Genomic DNA, 18,387 nt, shown 5'->3' with positions numbered 1-18,387 from the left:
ATGCTAAGTAGGGCAGAAAAGCTGAGAAAATTTTAAAATAATGAATTAGTGCAGATATAATAATATTATCTATTAAGGATAAATGAATAATAAACCATTTGCTTGGAAATAATGTGTTGCCACTTAGCTGAACAAAAATAATTGGAACAATGAAATAGCATGATAAAGTGATTTCAGACTAGATAAATAATAGCGATTCTGTGTATACTGCCTGACTGCTTTCCCTAATTTTTCCCTTCCTTTTGGATTATTCTTTTTAACATTTGGGTTGTGTTATGGCTGATGTTTCATATATAAGTTTTGAGTTTTGTGCTGTGTGTAATAAGGCAGTGTCAAATGACCACAGTTCTCTGTATTGTAATATTTCATACATTTTCAGGTGTGGAAAGTTACACTGAAAAAATATTGTAATAAACATTAAAGAAACCTTAGCTTTTAAATGTCAGTGCCTAGTAAGTCATTTTTCAGTGCTGATCAAAGAAGATTGTATTTCAAAGTCATTATTAGACCAATAGCTATTCTCACAATGTCTTTCAAAAAAGCTGTCAATGGCTATATACTTATCTTTGCCACAAAGCAGCTAATTTCCATTAAAAAAATGTTTCTTGTCTGCATCTTCTATCCCCTAAACTCAAGCTACTCCTGTTTATTTTTGGAAGTCATAATACTACATGCTTGTAACTGTCTTGTGCTGACATATATGTATTGATGGTACCTTAAAATGTACACCAATACACCTTTGAAACATCAACTATTTTCTGAACTAGGAATAGGGAACATTACAGACAGCCAAAAGCTAACTATTTTGTGTTCTCAGTGAAAAAAGAATTGTCATACTAGGAAGGATGAGCAGTACTCATCTTATTTATTCTCAAGAACTATCTATCTAGATAATTACACACATTTTACATAATACTTTAAGGTTTATAAAATGCTTGCCTCACCACAACTCTTAAAAGTGAGTAGTTCAAACATCATTATCTGTATTTTACAGATACTGGAACTGAAATGCAGAAAAATATATATTGTGTAATCATTTATTAATGATCATATCCCTGCTAAGTAAAGGAGGGGGGTGGGGGTGGGTTTGAAACAAAAATCTCTTAACTCCAAATTCAGTATTCTTCCATTATACTATGCTGCATCATTAGCCTCATCATTCCAGGGTTGGGAGTGAAGAGAGGGGACAAAGGAGACCTAAAAGGGGTAAGATCTAACTTAGAAAAGTTGAGAATGAGGAAAAAAAAATACAAAAAACAGGGCTGTTCTTTGCGATAGCTCACATAAGGGAGTAAAGAATTGACTCACAAACATTTACTACATAATTTATTTGTTTATTGTTAAATTTAATGAAACTATTTGCAAAGTGCATTGATTCATTGTTTTATTGAAATTACCAAAAAAAAAAGATTATCTAAGATGTTTTATATATGAAAAGGGAAGAGATAGAGACTCTTGGTGGCTGTGTTTTGGAGGTGCTAAGAGGACAGGATTGGAATTCTGACTCTTTTAAAGTTCATGTATTTTACTGTATTTTCCTGTTCTGCTGCTTCTGTCTTCAGTTGGAATAGATTTAAAATCACTTCAGAAACACTGAAGAGTTTAGGAGAGATTTTAGGGAACACCTAATCTGGCCCTAACTGAGCTAACTCTACCTCTTCTTGTAGGGTAATGGTGAGGGCAAAGTTTTGGATTTTGTCTAGGGTACATTTCAGCCTTAGATGTCATGATCCTCTGTCCTCTGTCCAGTTCCTCCATTGGCCTCCATGTTTCTCTCTCTTTTTTTTTAAACTCTTAGAAAACCGTATTAGATCATCTTAGTAAATACTATATAGATATTGAATAGGCTAATGGAACCAGGGAATCACAGAATATTTTAGAGCTACAAGAAACATTGGAGATTACTTAAAAATTGTTGCTTCTATAAATAATGAGACAAAAGCCTCAAGTGGGTTAAGTGATTTGATTATAGTCATTCAGCTAGTTAGTGACAGGAGTGTAATTAAATCTGAATCTTAAGTCCAAGTCAATTCAACAGTTTAGGTATTTATTAATATTCCATGATACAGTGAAAAGAATGATAGATTTGGAGTCAAAGGGCCTATGTTCAGATCCTATCTCAGACTGCTTAACTGTGGGTAAGTCACTTAATACTTTGACTTCAGTTGGTTCAATTATAAATTGAAGGTGTTAGACTAGATGATCTCTAAATCAATTCATTTATTAAGCACTGTGTATGTTGTAGGTGATATTTCAGGTGTTATAAAGACCTATTTAGCTAAAAAAAACAAAACAAAAAAAATACACCAACTTTTCTACTTTTCCCAGAAGAGTATTACTAGACAGTAGAAAACATACAAAGTTTTTTTTTTTTAAGAGGCATGTAACCTTTCCTTATGGAGATTATAATTAAATGTAAGAAATTTGACATAGAAGTAATCATAATACAAAATGAAATATGATAAGAATATGAGAAGCACCACAGTACGTGGTCCAAGGGAAGAAGAAAAGCAAGAAGGAAAGTAATATTATGTTATACTTAGTCCAGGTCAGAACAAATCTAGAATAGTTTGCCCAGTTTTAGATGTCTCATTTTAGAAAGGACATTGGCTAAATTGGTGTTCAGAGTAGGTAAAAAAGGTAATGAGAGGTCTGAAGCATAGAATATTTGGGAAAGTTTAACCCAAGGAAGAAGAGACCAAGTAGGGGTTTGGGAGAGATAAGATAGTAGCCTATACATTCTGCCTGGAAGGTAAGAGAAAGGCTGACAAAAGGGTGTTCAATCTGCATTTTAGACAGCGGGTGGACAGGTAAAAATCACCAATATGTGGTTGGGTGGAAAAGAGAGGTGGGAAAATGCAGGTAAGATAAAACCTCAGATTTAGCAAAACAAAGAAAATGGTAAGAGGAAAGTCAGCATGTCTAGAATGCATGTTGTGCTAGAGCTAATTCATACCATAAGAATTGATTGTTAAATTTTCATTATGAACACTTAGAATCTGCAAACACTAGTATCAGGGCTGGATTTATACTTTATCGATTTCTAGAGTTTAAAAAGTAATGGAAGAAATATTAATCAAACAAAATTCAGATAAAATTTAAAAGTGTGTACTGTGTATATATTTTTTGAAAACTAGTTATTATATATTACCAAACTATACATTATATAGTATATCCTGCCTACAGCATATACTATACAAGCTTCTTGAGAATGACATGTTTGATCTTGGTATTTCCAGCACCTAGCACAGCATAGAACTACTAAATGTCTACATGTTTGCTTTTGAATGAATAAATATTTGATAACTAGGTGGCATAATAGAGCCTTGGACCTGAAATCAGGAAGACTGGAATTCAAATTTGGGTTCAGAGAGGAGCTGAGTGACCCTGTGCAAGTCACTTCTGACAGCCTCAGTTTCCTCATTTGTAAAATAGGAATTGTGAGAATTGGAATGGCACCCCTGCTAGAGAGATACTGTAAGGAAGCACCGCCATGAGGAGAAAGCATATGATTTAGAGACCAGGTGACTTTAGCATCCAGAAGTTACATCTATAGAACCACCTGTGGGACTTGTCAATCAGAACTACCAACCAATTAGCCTGAAGCTGTATGTGTATGGACAGCCCTGTTTCCTGTTGGAGAGGAGGTTTCTGGGAGGAGGAAGGAGCAAGTGGTCTCTCTTTCGCCCAGGACCTCGTTCTGAATGGAGCTGAGATTCTTGCTCCCTGAGATAGATAGATGAAGGAATCTTGGCCTCTTTCTCTCTCCTCACCAAATTCTTATGCTCCTTAATAAATACTTAAAAGGGCAGCTAGATGGCGCAGTGGATAGATCACTGGCCCTGGATTCAGGAGTACCTGAGTTCAAATCCAGCCTCAGACACTTGACACTTATTAGCTGTGTGATCTTGGGCAAGTCACTTAACCCCAATTGCCTCACCAATAAAAAAATAAATAAATAAATACTTAAAAGTCTAAACTCCTGCTAAAGCTTATAATTTATGATGACCACTCATTAGATTTTTAGGCAGTCTAGCTAGAATTTTAGCCCCATACAGAATAAAAATAGTATCTACCTCCCTGGCTTGTTATGAAGTTAAATTGGAATAATATTTATAGAGTGCATAGTAAACCTTAAAGTGATTTTATATGTTATATAGATATGTCTAGATGCATGATAATAAGGATCTTTACTAGGGCAGTAGCACTAGGAATAGAATGAATGAAAAAGCATTTATTAAATGTTTATATGCTAAATGCCAGGGATACAAATATATAAATGAAATAGTCCCTGCTCTCAATAAGCTTACTTTCTAATTCATGGAGACACTTCATGAAGGTACTTTAGAACAGTCGTCCTAAAGGTGTTACTTCAGGGCAGATGGCAAATCTTAGAAGTCTTAAAGGAGCAGCTTCAAGGTAGATGGCAAGGCCTGGCATGTATATAGTTCATTGGCATATCAGATTGCAATACTTAGAGGTCTGGAGTATATAGTGGCAAAGCAGATTGTGTGCCCAGTGGGAGAGAAAAGGCAATTAAATGGCCTAGTGAACCTCCATCTTACTGAAAGGATTGTAGTTAGTGACTCCATGTTCTTCCAAGTAGTGTGAGTAAGCATAGTTGCCTTACAATGGTAAGGGAGGCAAAGAATGTAGGGGCTTAGTTCAATACTGTTGAAAATGGGCCTGAAGTTTAAAGATAGAGCAGGGACTCTGATTTTCCTTCTTCATTGGTGGAGATGGAGTCACTATATAGCCATGAGAGGGAAAGGGGAGAGGACCATTGGCAGCAAGTTTAGGGGAGGAGGAGAGAGAACTTTCCATAGAGACTATTCTGCTAGCCCTAAATGGAATCTCTGGCAGTGGGTGATGGATATAAAATATAGGAAGCAACAGATATGAAACAATGCAGAATGGAATTGACAAATATTGGCAACTGACTAAATGTTAGAAATGAGGAAGAGGAAAGAGTCAAAGATAGCACCAAGGTTTTGAACATGGGTGACTAGGTGAATTGTTGTGCCACTGTCAGAAATAGAAAAATCAAAAAGAAAAATGAGGTTTAGTATGGATCATGCCTCGCATTTATTCCTAATCCATGAACAGTTGGTGGATTCATATGTATTCCCCTAAGATATATATGGTCTTAAAGGTTATAATTATCATCAAGTAATTGACCTAGGGGAAAATATTTAAAATGTTATTACAAATTAATTTTTTTCCCTTCCTATTGGTAATCCATAGGGAAAGAAGCAGGTAAGCCTCTGACCTTAACAAAAGCTTTAGGAAATAGTGTTTCTCTGGTTTGGAAGCGTTCATGAGTAGGAAAAGAATTTGGCTAAAACATTTTATTATATATGTGTAGGATGTTGTGGGAGGAAATGTGATGAAGGTAGAAGACGAGGCTGTGTGGTTGTAAAATCACCCTTCCTGTTCTAGACAAAGCATACTAATGTGGATAATTAAATGTCCACAAGTAAAGCCCTATATTAGACACGTGTTCTTCTCCTGGCAAAGCCTTCAGTAAGTCATAGTCTGGGTAGCAATTGCCATTTTATATAAGTTTTCTAAATTATATTTCCTTGTTTGCAAAGTATTTAAAAACAAAACAAAACATTTAACTATGCACATGATGTAACCAGGACATCTTGAAAGTATTCTAAGTAGGAACTTAGTAGTAGTGTGAATGGAGAAAGGAGAATGTATTCAAAGGATGTTGTGATTGGATATGTAGGGTAAGTGAGAGAGGGGTTGAGGATGACATGAGTTTGAAATCCTGGGTGACTGGAAGAGTAGTAGTGCCCTTAACAGAAATAGGAAATTCAGAAGGGGTGCTTTTGGAAGAATGATAATGAGTGTTGTTTTAGGCATGCAACATTTAAGTTATTGAAATGTCCAATAAGCAGTTAATAAGACTAGACCTCAGAAGAGAGACTAAGGCTGGGATGGTAAATCTGGGAATAATCTGTATAGAGATGATAATTGAACACAGAGAAGCTGATCAGATCAACAGGTAAGAGAATACAGAAAGAAAAGAAGGATTAGGACCAAGTCTTGAGGAAGTAAGTGTGACATAGATGAAGATCTAGTAATGGAGAATAGTAGGTATCATGGGATAAGACTAATACCTATATCCATGGCACTAAATCAAGTTCTTTCCACATACAGGCAACCTGGAACTTCACAACTGGTTTTATTGCAAATATTCATTTGAGAGATACTACTGAACAAGTTGTGGTATGTGATTGTGATGGAATACTACTTTCCTATAAGAAATTATGGGGGCATCTAGGTGGCGCAGTGGATAGAGAACAGGCCCTGGAGTCAGGAGGACCTGAGTTCAAATCCGACCTCAGACACTTGACACTTACTAGCTGTGTGACCTGGGGCAAGTCACTTAACCCCAATTGCCTCACCAAAAAAAAAAAAAAAAAAAGAAATTATGAGCTCATTTTAGAAAAACATGGAAGGATTTTCCAGAAATAATGAAGAGAAAAATGAGCAGAACCAAGAGAATACTGTATACACTAACAGTAATAGTGTTTTTTTTTCCAGTTTTTTTTTTTGTGAGGCAAATGGGGTTAAGTGACTTGCCCAGGGTCATGCAGCTAGTTAAGTGTCAAGTGTCTGAGGCTGGATTTGAACTCAAGTCCTCCTGACTCCAGGGCCAGTGCTCTATCCACTGTGCCACTTAGCTGCCCCAGTAATAGTGTTTTAAGAATGACTTTTAGGGAATAAGTTATTTTGTTTATTGTAACGATTGGAATGACGCCACCTGCTGGAGACTTACTGTAGAAGAGTTCCGCCCATGAAGGGAAGGTCTTTGAGGGCAAGACCAGGAGTCTTTTCTTTGGCATGAGGAAGTGACGCGGGCGAGTGGGAGGAGGAAGGAAGAGACTGGCGCGCTCAGTCTGGCATTTTTTTCTTTGGACTCTGGTGGAGAGCGGAGCTAGAAATGTGCTCTCCCTTTAATAGATAGGAATCTAGGCCTTTCTCTCTCTTTACCAAATTCTTATTCTCCTTAATAAATGCTTAAAAGTCCAATTCTTGCTAAAGCTTATAATTTATTGGCGACCACTCATTAGATATTTTAGACAGACTAGCTAGAATTTTAGCCCTTAACATTATTATAGGTACATAAATTAACTATAAAGGACATATGAAGACAGATACTGTCTACATCCAGACACAGAACTGATAAAGAGATGCACAGAACAATTTTACATATATGTATATGTGTATACACATGTGTGTGTATATATACACACCAATACATATATGTATATATGTGTATATGTATATATATATGTGTGTGTGTGTATATTTACACACACACACAAACCCCTATTTGCTTCTATTGGTAGCCATCTTAAGAGTGAAGGGGGAGAGAAGAAAAAAATAAAACGTGAAATTTATATGATAATTTTGTTTTATATTTGAAAGGAATAGCAAGTTGTGCATAGTAGATTTTTCAGTTTGATGTACAATTTTCTTTTATTGTACTATATTATGGAAATGCTTGTTTTATTCCATAAATTAAAAATAAAATAAACAACAATAAAAAAGAAAGATGCTAATTTAAAACTCAGAATACATTTTTTGTAAAGAGTTGTAAATGATAGGGAGATTTCCAAAATAGCATATAAAATCTTTTTTTTAAATTCATAGTACAAATAAAATAATATAGTATAATGATATATTAGATGGATGAAGGACCTAGAGTCAAGAATACTCAAGTTCATATACTGCCTTACACTTAAAAGCTGCATGCATGACCATGATAATTTCCTAAATTCTGAGCCTTCATTCCATAAAATGGGGATGACACTGTACTATTTTCCTTATAGAGCTATTAAATGGAGTATATGACATATTGTATATAGAGTGCTTTGCAAACATTAAATCACTAAGTAAATATCAGATTTCATTTTGATTCAGTAGTGGCTAACAAAACTTTTATTGACTTCACCTCTCTGCCCCAAGCAATCATGGTACCATCTACATGAAGCAGGAGTCTTCCCCTTCCTTGATCTTTCTTATGCCTGCAACATAGCTTTAAAAAGTTTTTGTGTTTATTTAAATTGTCATTGAAACTAGGTCATCTTGCTTTTTGACCATCTTGCCAAGATTCTTAATGGACTGCATGACTTTTGTGTTCACCCTCCAGTTATCTGCCCTTGCTTAAATTTCTATTTCCTGTTTAGTTCCAAGTCAGTAACCAAGCATTTTTTAAGCACTTACTGTGTGTCATTGTACTTGTTTGGATGAGGATCTAAAGAAAAGCATAAACACAATCCTTGCTATCAAGGCATTCATATTATAATGGGAGAGACAGTAAAAAACTGTAGGTATGGTACTATATATAAAATCAATATCTATATCTACATACAAATGTGTGTATGTATGTTTGTACAAATATGTATTGTGTTTGTATGTACATACATATGTCTCTCTCTCTATATGTATGTATTTAGCAATCTCATAGGGAAAGCAGTAGTAGTAGAAGTGGGGGTAGGAATCTGAGCGGGGAAAAGTTTACTGTAGAAGGTGGGTTTTGAACTATCTTAAAGAGAAACCTGGTCAAACCTTTGTCTTAATAAATAAATATACTTTGGATGCTAAGTGGAGAATAGATTGCAGTAGGAAGAGACTTGAGGAAGGAAGATCATCCAGAAGACTCTTGAAATAGTCCAGGCTTGAAGTGATGAGGGCCAGCATTAGGGTGGCAGCTATATGATTGACGTAAAGAGGCTTTATAAGAGGGACCTTGTGCGAGTAGAAATGGCAAGACTTGGCAACAGATTGGATGGATATGTGGGCTAAGTGAGGGTATAGAGTCATGAGGATACCTAGTTTTTGCTGACTAGAAGGATGGTTGTGCCCTTGATAGTGCTAGGGAAGTTGGAGAGAATGGAGGGTTTAAAGGAAAGTTACTGAGTTCCATTTTGAACATAGTGAGTTCCAGATATGTATGGAACATCCAGTTAGAGATGTCCGGTAGGCATAGTCGTCAATGTTCCTATTTTACCAGGTTAGTCTCTTTAAACACCACATACTTTTCCTCCTCTTTAATGAATTACAGAACCAGAATTTAATTCCGGAACACCTCCCATTGCTTTTGAACCAATGCTTATAATTTATACATTCTTTAGCTTTTCATAGACACTTCCATCAGTAGCTGCTGACATATTCAATCACAACTATAGAATGTCTTACTGTGAGATTTATGATTTGTATGAGGAACTTGTCATCTAGTTCTTCCCAGCTGTACTGGTGCTTTGTAGTATATGTCTACCACTTCCTTCCCCATTATCCTTTTGTAAATGCAATGCATCATGACTCTTCCTTCAGGTTTGTATATATCCACACAGGTATAAATATCTTCATGATGTGCACTACTGCTTTCTTTCCCCTTCTCCATAATTTGTTCCTCTTATCCCTTTCCATTGCTATATTAGAATCATGAGTCATACCCTATAAAGTCTGAAGTTATATCAGTATTTGACCATATTTGAGATTTTGTTCAAATTGTTCATTTCATACAGTTACTTCATGGATATAGATTTTTGATCCTATGAGTAGAAAAAATCTTTCTATCTTCCCCAGTCATTGTCTTTAGAGGACTATGAAAACTTTCTACATTTAATCATGTTTCTTTTTCATACCAACACTTCAAAAATCTGTCTGTTTTAGTGGTTATATTTGAATCATTTTCCCCCTATCACTTTCAAATCTAGTTAAAAATCCTTTTAATAAGATAAACCAATTCCTAGGCAGATGTTCTTATAGTATTTGGTGGTTAAGGTTAGAAGCATTATCATAGTATAAAAAATTTTCCTTTATGTAATACATTTTCCAACGAGGAGTACACAAAGTATGTTCCCCATACCATATTGAGTTCTGTAATAGCCATGGAGTCAGCTGCCGCAACCCATAAAGTAAAAGGTAGCATCGACCAAACAATTCTTTTTATTCTCCACTAACTCTTTTCATTTCCCATTTTCTATTTCTTGCAGTGTGAGTGGCCACTAGTGAGAAAAGAGAATGTTGGCCTCATGGGACCTCAGCTAAAAATGCTTTTTTGTTTTATGAGTTAATAAGTGATTATATATGTTATGGGCCCAGAGTACCCCAGAAGTTCTCTGGGGCACATCAAAGAATCTTCTCCTTGAGAAACTAAACCAGAGGACAGATACTCCTATAGAGATAAGTGGAACCAGTTCAGACTGAGCTCCTGACACCCACCCTTTATTCTAGTCTCCCTTACCCCTGGGGAGATAAATTTAGGTGTGGCTGCTTCCTTTGTTTTCTGAGGAGATGGCTTGACTGATCTACAGCCACCCCTCACCCAATTCCTCCAGCCACCACCAGTGGGGGATGGTCCTCCCTCACTAAGGGAACTTTCCACAGTCAGATGGTCACCCCACCCTGCCCCTTAGTCCTCTATAAAAGTACCTGCCAGTCTCCTGCTTGAGGAGATTGGTATCTCAGAGCCACCTCTCTGCCATGCCTCTCTCCCCATGAGAAGTCCAAGGATTTCTTTCATGGTTTCCCTTCCCCTCTCTTCCCTTGTCCCTAAATAAACTACCATCTTATTCTAACTGCTTTTGTGTGCAAGAGGGTGTAATTCTTTAAAGAGGAATTCCTAAAGACCCCAACCCCTACCCCAAACCCTGTACCCCATTCTCCCCATGACATATATGTAGTCATGTTTTAAGGGACAATAATTTCACTAAATCTATATGAGAACAAACTTAAAATAATGTATTATTCTGTATATTCTATTTTATTGTTTGGGCTGATAATTTGTCATTATTGTGATACCAACTAGAATTATAAATCACTTTTTAGGAATGCTGTCTGTTTTAGAGAAGCCATGAGCCAATATAAATTAAGATTCATTTCCAATTTGAGTAGAGATTTGATTGCCCTAATCTACTTGTCCTTTAGACTCTACTATCTCAAGGAATAACTTTAGGGGAGACTTCTGAACATCCAGGTTTGTTCAAGTTCATTTTGTTCAAATTTATGCCTTTAGGATTAAGGGTCTGGAGTCTGGGAATAGAAATACTTCACATACAGTATTCATTAGATAGTCATAAAATCATAGGGTTAGAGCCAGAAAAAGTGTTAGAAGGAATTCCTGGACAAGTCACTTAACATTTCTATGTCTTAGATTTCCATCTGTAAAAGAAAGAAATTAGTCATTGTCCTCTAAAGTTCTCTATTCAGCTCTAAATCCATTATACTATGATCCTAATCTATCCCATTTTCCTTGTTTTGTGGATGAGAAAACTGAGGTCCAGGGAACTTGTATTATTTGCTCAAGATAACACAGTAAGTGTCAGAGTGAGTATGAGCTAAAAGATGAACCAGTGTTCTTCCTACTCTACCATGAGACCTGTTTTATTGGTTTGTGTGACATGCAGTAGTTAGCTTTAAATTGGGACATTCTGGACTCCCCCAGTGAATGACAAAATTGAATAAAAATAATTTTATTCCTAATCTGTACAGTATAATAAAACACAGACTTAATTAAATCTAATTTTACCCAGTTCCAGAATTATTTTACTACATTTCTATTGATTTTGTATTTATTTTATTTTTTTTCCTTTGATTCTGTCTCCCACATTTGCTGGTTTTTTCCTGATGTGTTTTGAATTCCTGATACCTGGCTTTGATGAGTTAGCATGAACTTATTTTGTAGGAAAGAAAAGTGTTTAAAGAAGGGAGGAAAAAAAATCATATCTAACAATACTGTAGACTAGGTTTTACAATTACAGGCAGGTTTCTTCTGGTTTTATCTTCATAAAACAATTTTGCCTTTTTTTTGAGAGGCAATGTGGAAGACTATGGGAATAATAAGCCATTCCCCCTTAATTATGACATTGCTGATTTATTTATAGGCAGCAAGATGAATTCAGGAGGAACAAAGATATGGACTATTGATTGAAATGAACTTGCTCATAAATTCTCAGTCCTCTGTGTTTTGGGCATACTGAGAAAGTCTGGTCTGTGGCTGATTTTATATATCTCTTGTATAATCAGAATTCTGTAACTAAAATAAATAGAAATTAGCATAAAAGGTTTATCCCCCACCTCCCTACTATTACTAAAGGAGCACCTGGGCTCATGCCAACACAGAATTGAACTCAGAATTTAGTATCATTTACTGACCCCTCTAAAGATGCATAGAAACGAACATTCCACATGGCATACATGGCAGTGTTTGAAATATGAAAAGGAGGAAACTACTGAGCTTTTTAACAGAGCACAATCAAATCAGAACACATCAAAACAGCTGGTGTTCTGTGACTCAGAATAAATCAACCCGTTTTGAGTCACCTCATACTACTTTATTTCTCTTTACAGTTTCATAGAAGAGATTTAAACTAACATATGTCCTTTCCATTTGGATAAATCCCTGCTTTTAGCTGCTTTGCTTTCTCATCCTAAGATGAGTAAAATTGGCTGCAACATGGGAGAAAAAAATAAAGATTAGCATTTAAAATAATTTCTTTAGGAAAAAAAAATAGATGTTCCTACATTTGTGTTTCATAAATCACATGCTCAGATGATGTGCCCTGGGAGAGAACATGATTTGATAGATTTTGTTTTGGAACGTGAATGATGCTACCTCATCAGTTTTTATATGATAGGAAAAAAAAAAAAACCCGCAACTGGCAAAATTATTATAATCCAGCATCTGAGTTAATAAACTATTCTTATTGCTTAAGGTAATAATGACACTTCAAAGAAATAGAATATTATGGTGCTAAGTAAAATATGAAAGACATTATTTGTTTTATATCCTGACATCAGTTTTTCACTTTTGTTCTGATAGGTACCTATTACACCATTTCTCTGGTGAAGGCTATTCAGCAGTGGTGACCTCTTCCAATCGAACACTCCACAAATTATTATCTCTGGACTCCCAGCTGACACCCTGCCGGAGGCTAGAGCTACTAAGCCAACTGGAACTGTGCCCGTTCTCCTGTCAAGGTTTTTTTCTTACAGAGGAAAAAGAAAGAAAAAAAAAAGATGAAGTTGGGGAAAGTGGAGTTCTGCCATTTTTTGCAGATAATAGCTCTTTTCCTGTGTCTTTCTGGGATGAGTCAAGCAGAACTCTCAAGGTCCAGATCAAAGCCCTATTTCCAGGCAGGAAGACCACGGACCAAGCGCAGCTGGGTGTGGAATCAGTTCTTTGTGCTGGAGGAATATATGGGTTCAGATCCTCTTTATGTAGGAAAGGTAGGGCATTTGATCATCCCTTTAAATGGGGCATATGCTGATTGTCAATATTTATGACTTGTTTTTTGTAGGTAGAATAAAGGTAAATCAAAACAAAATCCAGAAATACTTGTCCTGAATGCAGTTTTGAGTAGCTTGGCTCTATTTCTGTTGCATATTATAAGCTAGATTCTCATTGTGAGTACATCCTGGTAGTAATTAAACTTATGGGAGAGAGCGAGAATCTTTGAGAAGATAGCTTTTTGACTTCTGTACCCTTGGATGCTTTCTAATCCTAGCTCTGTTACTAACTAGGTATGTTACATTGGACGTGTCACTTAAAGCACCCAGTATATCAGTTCCTTCAACATAAAAAATGAGGAAGTTGGTAGATGATCTCAAAGTACTTGTTAATCTCTAATATAACAGTGCACTGAAGTATAAGCTTAATGCATCCTACCTTAGTTGCCTGAAACATTAAATGATGTTTACATAGAATATTTAGCATACAATATAGTTTTAACTTGAATCCCCTGGGAAAATATTTTGTTATCTTAAAAATTGCTATAATGCCTGCAAATCTTTGAGGATTAATGGGATTTGGTATTAGATTCAAAAATTTACTCCTTGAAAGTTTCAATTATTTTCTTTAGTTACTTTCTATGGAGGAAAGGAGAGATTTCCTTCATTAGCATAGATGTTTAATAACTTGAAAAGCCACAAGGTGAGATTTAGAGCCATTTGACTGACTCATCACATTGCTGATTATCCTCATTTCACCTCTCTTTCTTTTTGCTTTGTCCACATGCTTTATGTTGCCACGGAATTGAATGTGAACTGAAGGATAGGCCAAAGTGCAGATGGTAACAATGTTAGCATGCTAGAATGTCAGTTGGTGGGCTGCAACTTGAGGCTTTTTGGCTCTGTCTTTAGTCCTGAGAATTTGGGTAAAAGCATTTAGCCTAGACTGCATTATTGGTATAATGCTATGGCAGAAGAGTTGGGCCTTCCTTGTGTTACTTAAATATAAGGCTAGGTCCTTAGGCTTCTGCTGAGTTTTAGGCTCAACCAACAGTGTATTGGTATGGAATTACTGTGCTGAGCACAGCTAAAGGCTTTCCAAATAGAATGCTTTGGCAGGAACTACTAACTCTGCATTTTTTCTGGTTACTTTGTCACTTTTATGTTGTTGTCCCTGATAAGCTGAGGCCAAACAACCTGATAAACTTATCTATGTATTGATTTTTCAGCTTTGAAGATCTAGGAGGAACTTTTACTGTTGATTCCAAGGATTGCATTTTCATTTGAACACCTTAACTTGTATGATTTGCCAAACTTTACTATACCCCCAGTATATTCCAAGCCTCAAGTTTTGCTCATTGTTTGAAGCAGTTCCTCCCCCTGCCCCGCCCCCGCCCCCCAATTACTCCCCCAATATCAGGATGATATGATAAAGTAATTTCATTTCAGGTGGCACATCTTTAGCTATGGAAGGAAGTGTGCGGGTTTATGCTACTATATTCATAGACTTTTTGCTTCTTATTTGGGGACACATGTTTAAGATGCCCATTTAAGTTAAGATAGCTGGGGCCATTTTAATAATGTCTTTGTGCTCCCAGTGCTTAATGCAGTGCCATATTCATTTTGGAGTATGGGGTATGTGATACTTTTTTGGAATTATACCTCTCAGGGTAGAAACTCCCTCCAAGTAGACTGATGAGCTTTTCTTCTCTAATTTATAGTCTTTATGTAGCCTTTAGACTCTAAGAGGTTAAGTGACTTATCCAGAGTAGCACAGCTAGAAAGTGAAAAGGCCTCGCTTAAAATGTGTTTTTTTTTTTGACAATTGTCATATCCTTTAGCCTTGCTGCCTCTTGCCTTGCTCATAATAGGCATTTAATAAATGTTGGTTGAATTTAATTATTCTGATTTTAGTTATTCTTAAGTCTGTATTTGATCTTCCCAATAAGTTTTCCTTTTTCAAAATTGAATTTTATGCTGCCTGTTAAACAGAATGACCAAGTCATAATGTATACTTTAAAAGATATATGTCATGTACTTTTTAATCCAGTTATAGAATTTTTTAGGCATTAAAACATACACATTAAAAGAGATATGACACAATTTTAATTATCTTTCATGCATTAAGCACTCCAGTTTTTTATTATTATCAGCATTCTCAGACATAGTACAATGATGTATCTTCTTCCTTAACCACACTGTGTGGCTTTTTCTTTCTCTCTCTCTCTCTCTTTTTTAAAATTTACTTTAAGAAAAGACAGTGAGAGCATAAAGGTATTAGAAAGCATTGATGATTGGTTCACTTGCAGAATTTCATCACTTGTAATGCGCATTCAGCAATTTTGCTATGTTTATTGGAAAGGATAAAAACAGTTCAACTATTTCAATAAAATGTCAATATGTATTGAATTAAATAATAACTGCAAGAATATAAATGTTTAAAGAAAACAGAAATATTCTATTGATTTAACTTGAGTTTTAAAGGGAGCTATATAATGTCATGATTTTAAAAAATCACATAAATGATGGTTTTAAAAGCCTCTTTTAAAAATGCAATATTCACATACTATATTACTTAAGAATCTTCATATAAATTGATTCTTCTGAATAATGCTAATCTATTTTGTGCCTCTCTTTTAAACATGATAACAAGAATCATATGGCTTATTCATTTAGTGGCTATACATGTTGGATGATAGAATCAGGATCTAAAAAGAAAGGCTAGGACATTGGACCAAATCTAATAAGAGTAACCAATACATGTAATAAGATTTAATCAAGATAAATTTCAATCTTTTAATGAGGTTCAAAAAAATCAACTTGGCTAATGCAAGATGGGAGACTAATACAAGATAGGTAACAATTTGTGTGGAAAATGCCCGAGCTTTTTAGTGTATTACAAACTCAATATGAGACAGCAATATTACATGACAGCCAAAGAAGCTGTTGTCATTTTAGGCTTCATTAAGGAGAAATAGTGTCTAGAAATTGGGAGGTAATTGACAAACCAATGGACTGATCCTTTGTCAGATCACAACTGAAGTATTGGGTTCTATTTTGGGAATATTAGGAAGGGCATTGACAAGCCTGAGTATATCCAGTGAAATTTAATCAGAAAAGGGAGGGGATTCAAGACTACACCACTTGAACAGTGGTTAAAGGAAGTGGGGATGCTTATCCTGCTGAAAAGAAAAGAAGACTGAGGGAGGCAGAGAGTGGAACTTGTCATCAAGTATTTAAAAGGCTCAAAGAGGCCCAAGATATCTGGTCATGTCAAGACTTGCAGTGTATTGGATTTAAGTGAGGGAGGGCTGTGCATAGTCATCAACTTCACTTTCTCCTCCAGAGCCATCTGAGTCCAGTGGCAAGATATAGATCAGGATGACTGGAGATGGGCCCTGGATGTTTGAGGCAATCGGGATTAAGTGACTCTCCCAGGGTCACCCAGCTAGTAAGTGTCTGAGATGAGATTTGAACTCAGGGCCTTCCAACTTCAAGGCCAGTGTTCTACCTGCATTACACCACCTAGCTGCCTCTAATTCAAAAGGCTAATATGTGGAAGAAGCTCCAGGCTGAGCTAGGAGCAATGGGCAGAAGAAGTTGGTGAGAGGATGATTTGGGCTTGAGGAACAGAAACTCTTCCTAGCAATCAGAGCTAGCTACAAATGGAAATCTAGCTGAGGTGACACTTGAGGGCTTCACCAAATCTGATATATATATTTTTTTCATTTTGGAGGTATTGCAATAATCTAGATATTTACAAGGAGATGGGAGAGTGAAAAATGTTTGTTTTCATTAGTTTTTTAGGGGATAATTGTGACCAAAAATATTTTAGACTGCAAAGACAAATTATTTATGGAAGAAAAAGGAGAATCACTACTGTGATCTGAGAAATGTGTTTCAAATAGTTTGAGATAGTGTGATCCTTTGGGTCTTGCTGACTAATGAAAAGTTATTTTTGGTGATTGGGAAGGTGAAAATAATAATATAATAAATGTATTTATAGGTAAGTTTGATTGCATAATGGAAAATGAAAAATGAAATAATCAGATTCATAATTAGTGTTTATCTCAAAGCATTTTGTGGAATCTGGTGTCCTATACTGTGTGACTAGATCTTACCTCAATAATTAATCTAGTGATATTTTGTCACCTGAAATATTAAATGTGAAATTATGTATGTATCAAAAATACTTACATATATCAGTTTCAGCATAAAAGTACTTAATTTCCACTATGTACTCTGAAATTTCCATGATAACCTCCTTTATGCAAAGGTTATTTCATGTATCCTGACACCCCTGAACAAGTATTTGTGGGTTCTGTCAGGATGTTAGAAGCCTGAAAATGTTCTATAGTCAAGTTACTTAAAAAAAATACTGTTTCACAAATAATTATCTTCAGTAAATATTTTATAGAAATGGCAAAAAGTGTCTTACCACAAAATGTCTTATTGCTTCCTTGACTTTTGTAGATGGAACAGAATACTTAGGCAACAGAATTGAGTTTGGGCATATATCTTGTTGGTGAGAATGGTAATATAGATCAAGGCTTCCTAAACTTTTTTCACTTGTGACTCCATTTTGCCTGAGAAATTTTTGCATGACCCCAGGTATATAGGTATATAGAATAGGTATACATAATCTTTTAATGTTGCCAAATTTTTCATGACCCTGACATTCAGTTATGCAACCCCATATGGGGTCATGAACCACAGTTTAAGAATCCTCCATATTGATAATAGGTATTAAATGTCAATGGTACTCTGATTTTAAACCTTCAAGCTCCTAGTGTTTGAATTGCTTTTCTTAACTTTCTACAATATGTGTCAGTTTTCTCTTAATTTATAACTTGGGTTAAATAAGGTTTTATTAAGCAATGACTTCACCTTACCCAGTTGTAGGAACAGATTGATGTAGAAAGGACCTAGGTCATAGAAATGGTCTGATGGCTAAGTAAATTACAGAAGATAACCTAAAATTTTGAAAAGGTATCTATAAAAGAAGATCAAATCAGTCTTTTTTTCCCCCCAGTTAATTTGGAAATAATGACTGATAGCCAGTCAGTGATTCAGATCTCTACAAGGCTAATCCACTTTTGTCATTAAGACAGGAGAAATGACCCTTTTATTGAGCCA

General features: G+C 35.6%; 1 protein-coding gene across 4 annotated transcripts in view; it reads left to right on the top strand.

Moving 5' to 3' along the window:
* The window catches only part of CDH7 (cadherin 7), a 201,921-nt gene that overhangs the window by 8,696 nt on the left and 174,838 nt on the right, over positions 1–18,387 (top strand). For 3 of the 4 annotated variants that reach the window (XM_043963768.1, XM_043963787.1, XM_043963758.1), the window contains exon 2: positions 12,845–13,251. In XM_043963768.1, the coding sequence (XP_043819703.1) occupies positions 13,042–13,251 (210 nt within the window). In that variant the 5' untranslated portion in view covers positions 12,845–13,041. Of the gene's footprint in view, positions 1–10,950; positions 11,000–12,844; positions 13,252–18,387 lie in introns of all 4 variants that reach the window. The other variant, XM_043963777.1, reaches the window with a different exon arrangement.

This window comes from Dromiciops gliroides, chromosome 1 (genome assembly GCF_019393635.1).
Source record: "Dromiciops gliroides isolate mDroGli1 chromosome 1, mDroGli1.pri, whole genome shotgun sequence".
Taxonomy (NCBI): Eukaryota; Metazoa; Chordata; class Mammalia; order Microbiotheria; family Microbiotheriidae; genus Dromiciops; species Dromiciops gliroides.
The sequence above is the reverse complement of the archived record's forward strand: the minus strand, read 5'-3'. Positions and strand labels throughout refer to the sequence as shown.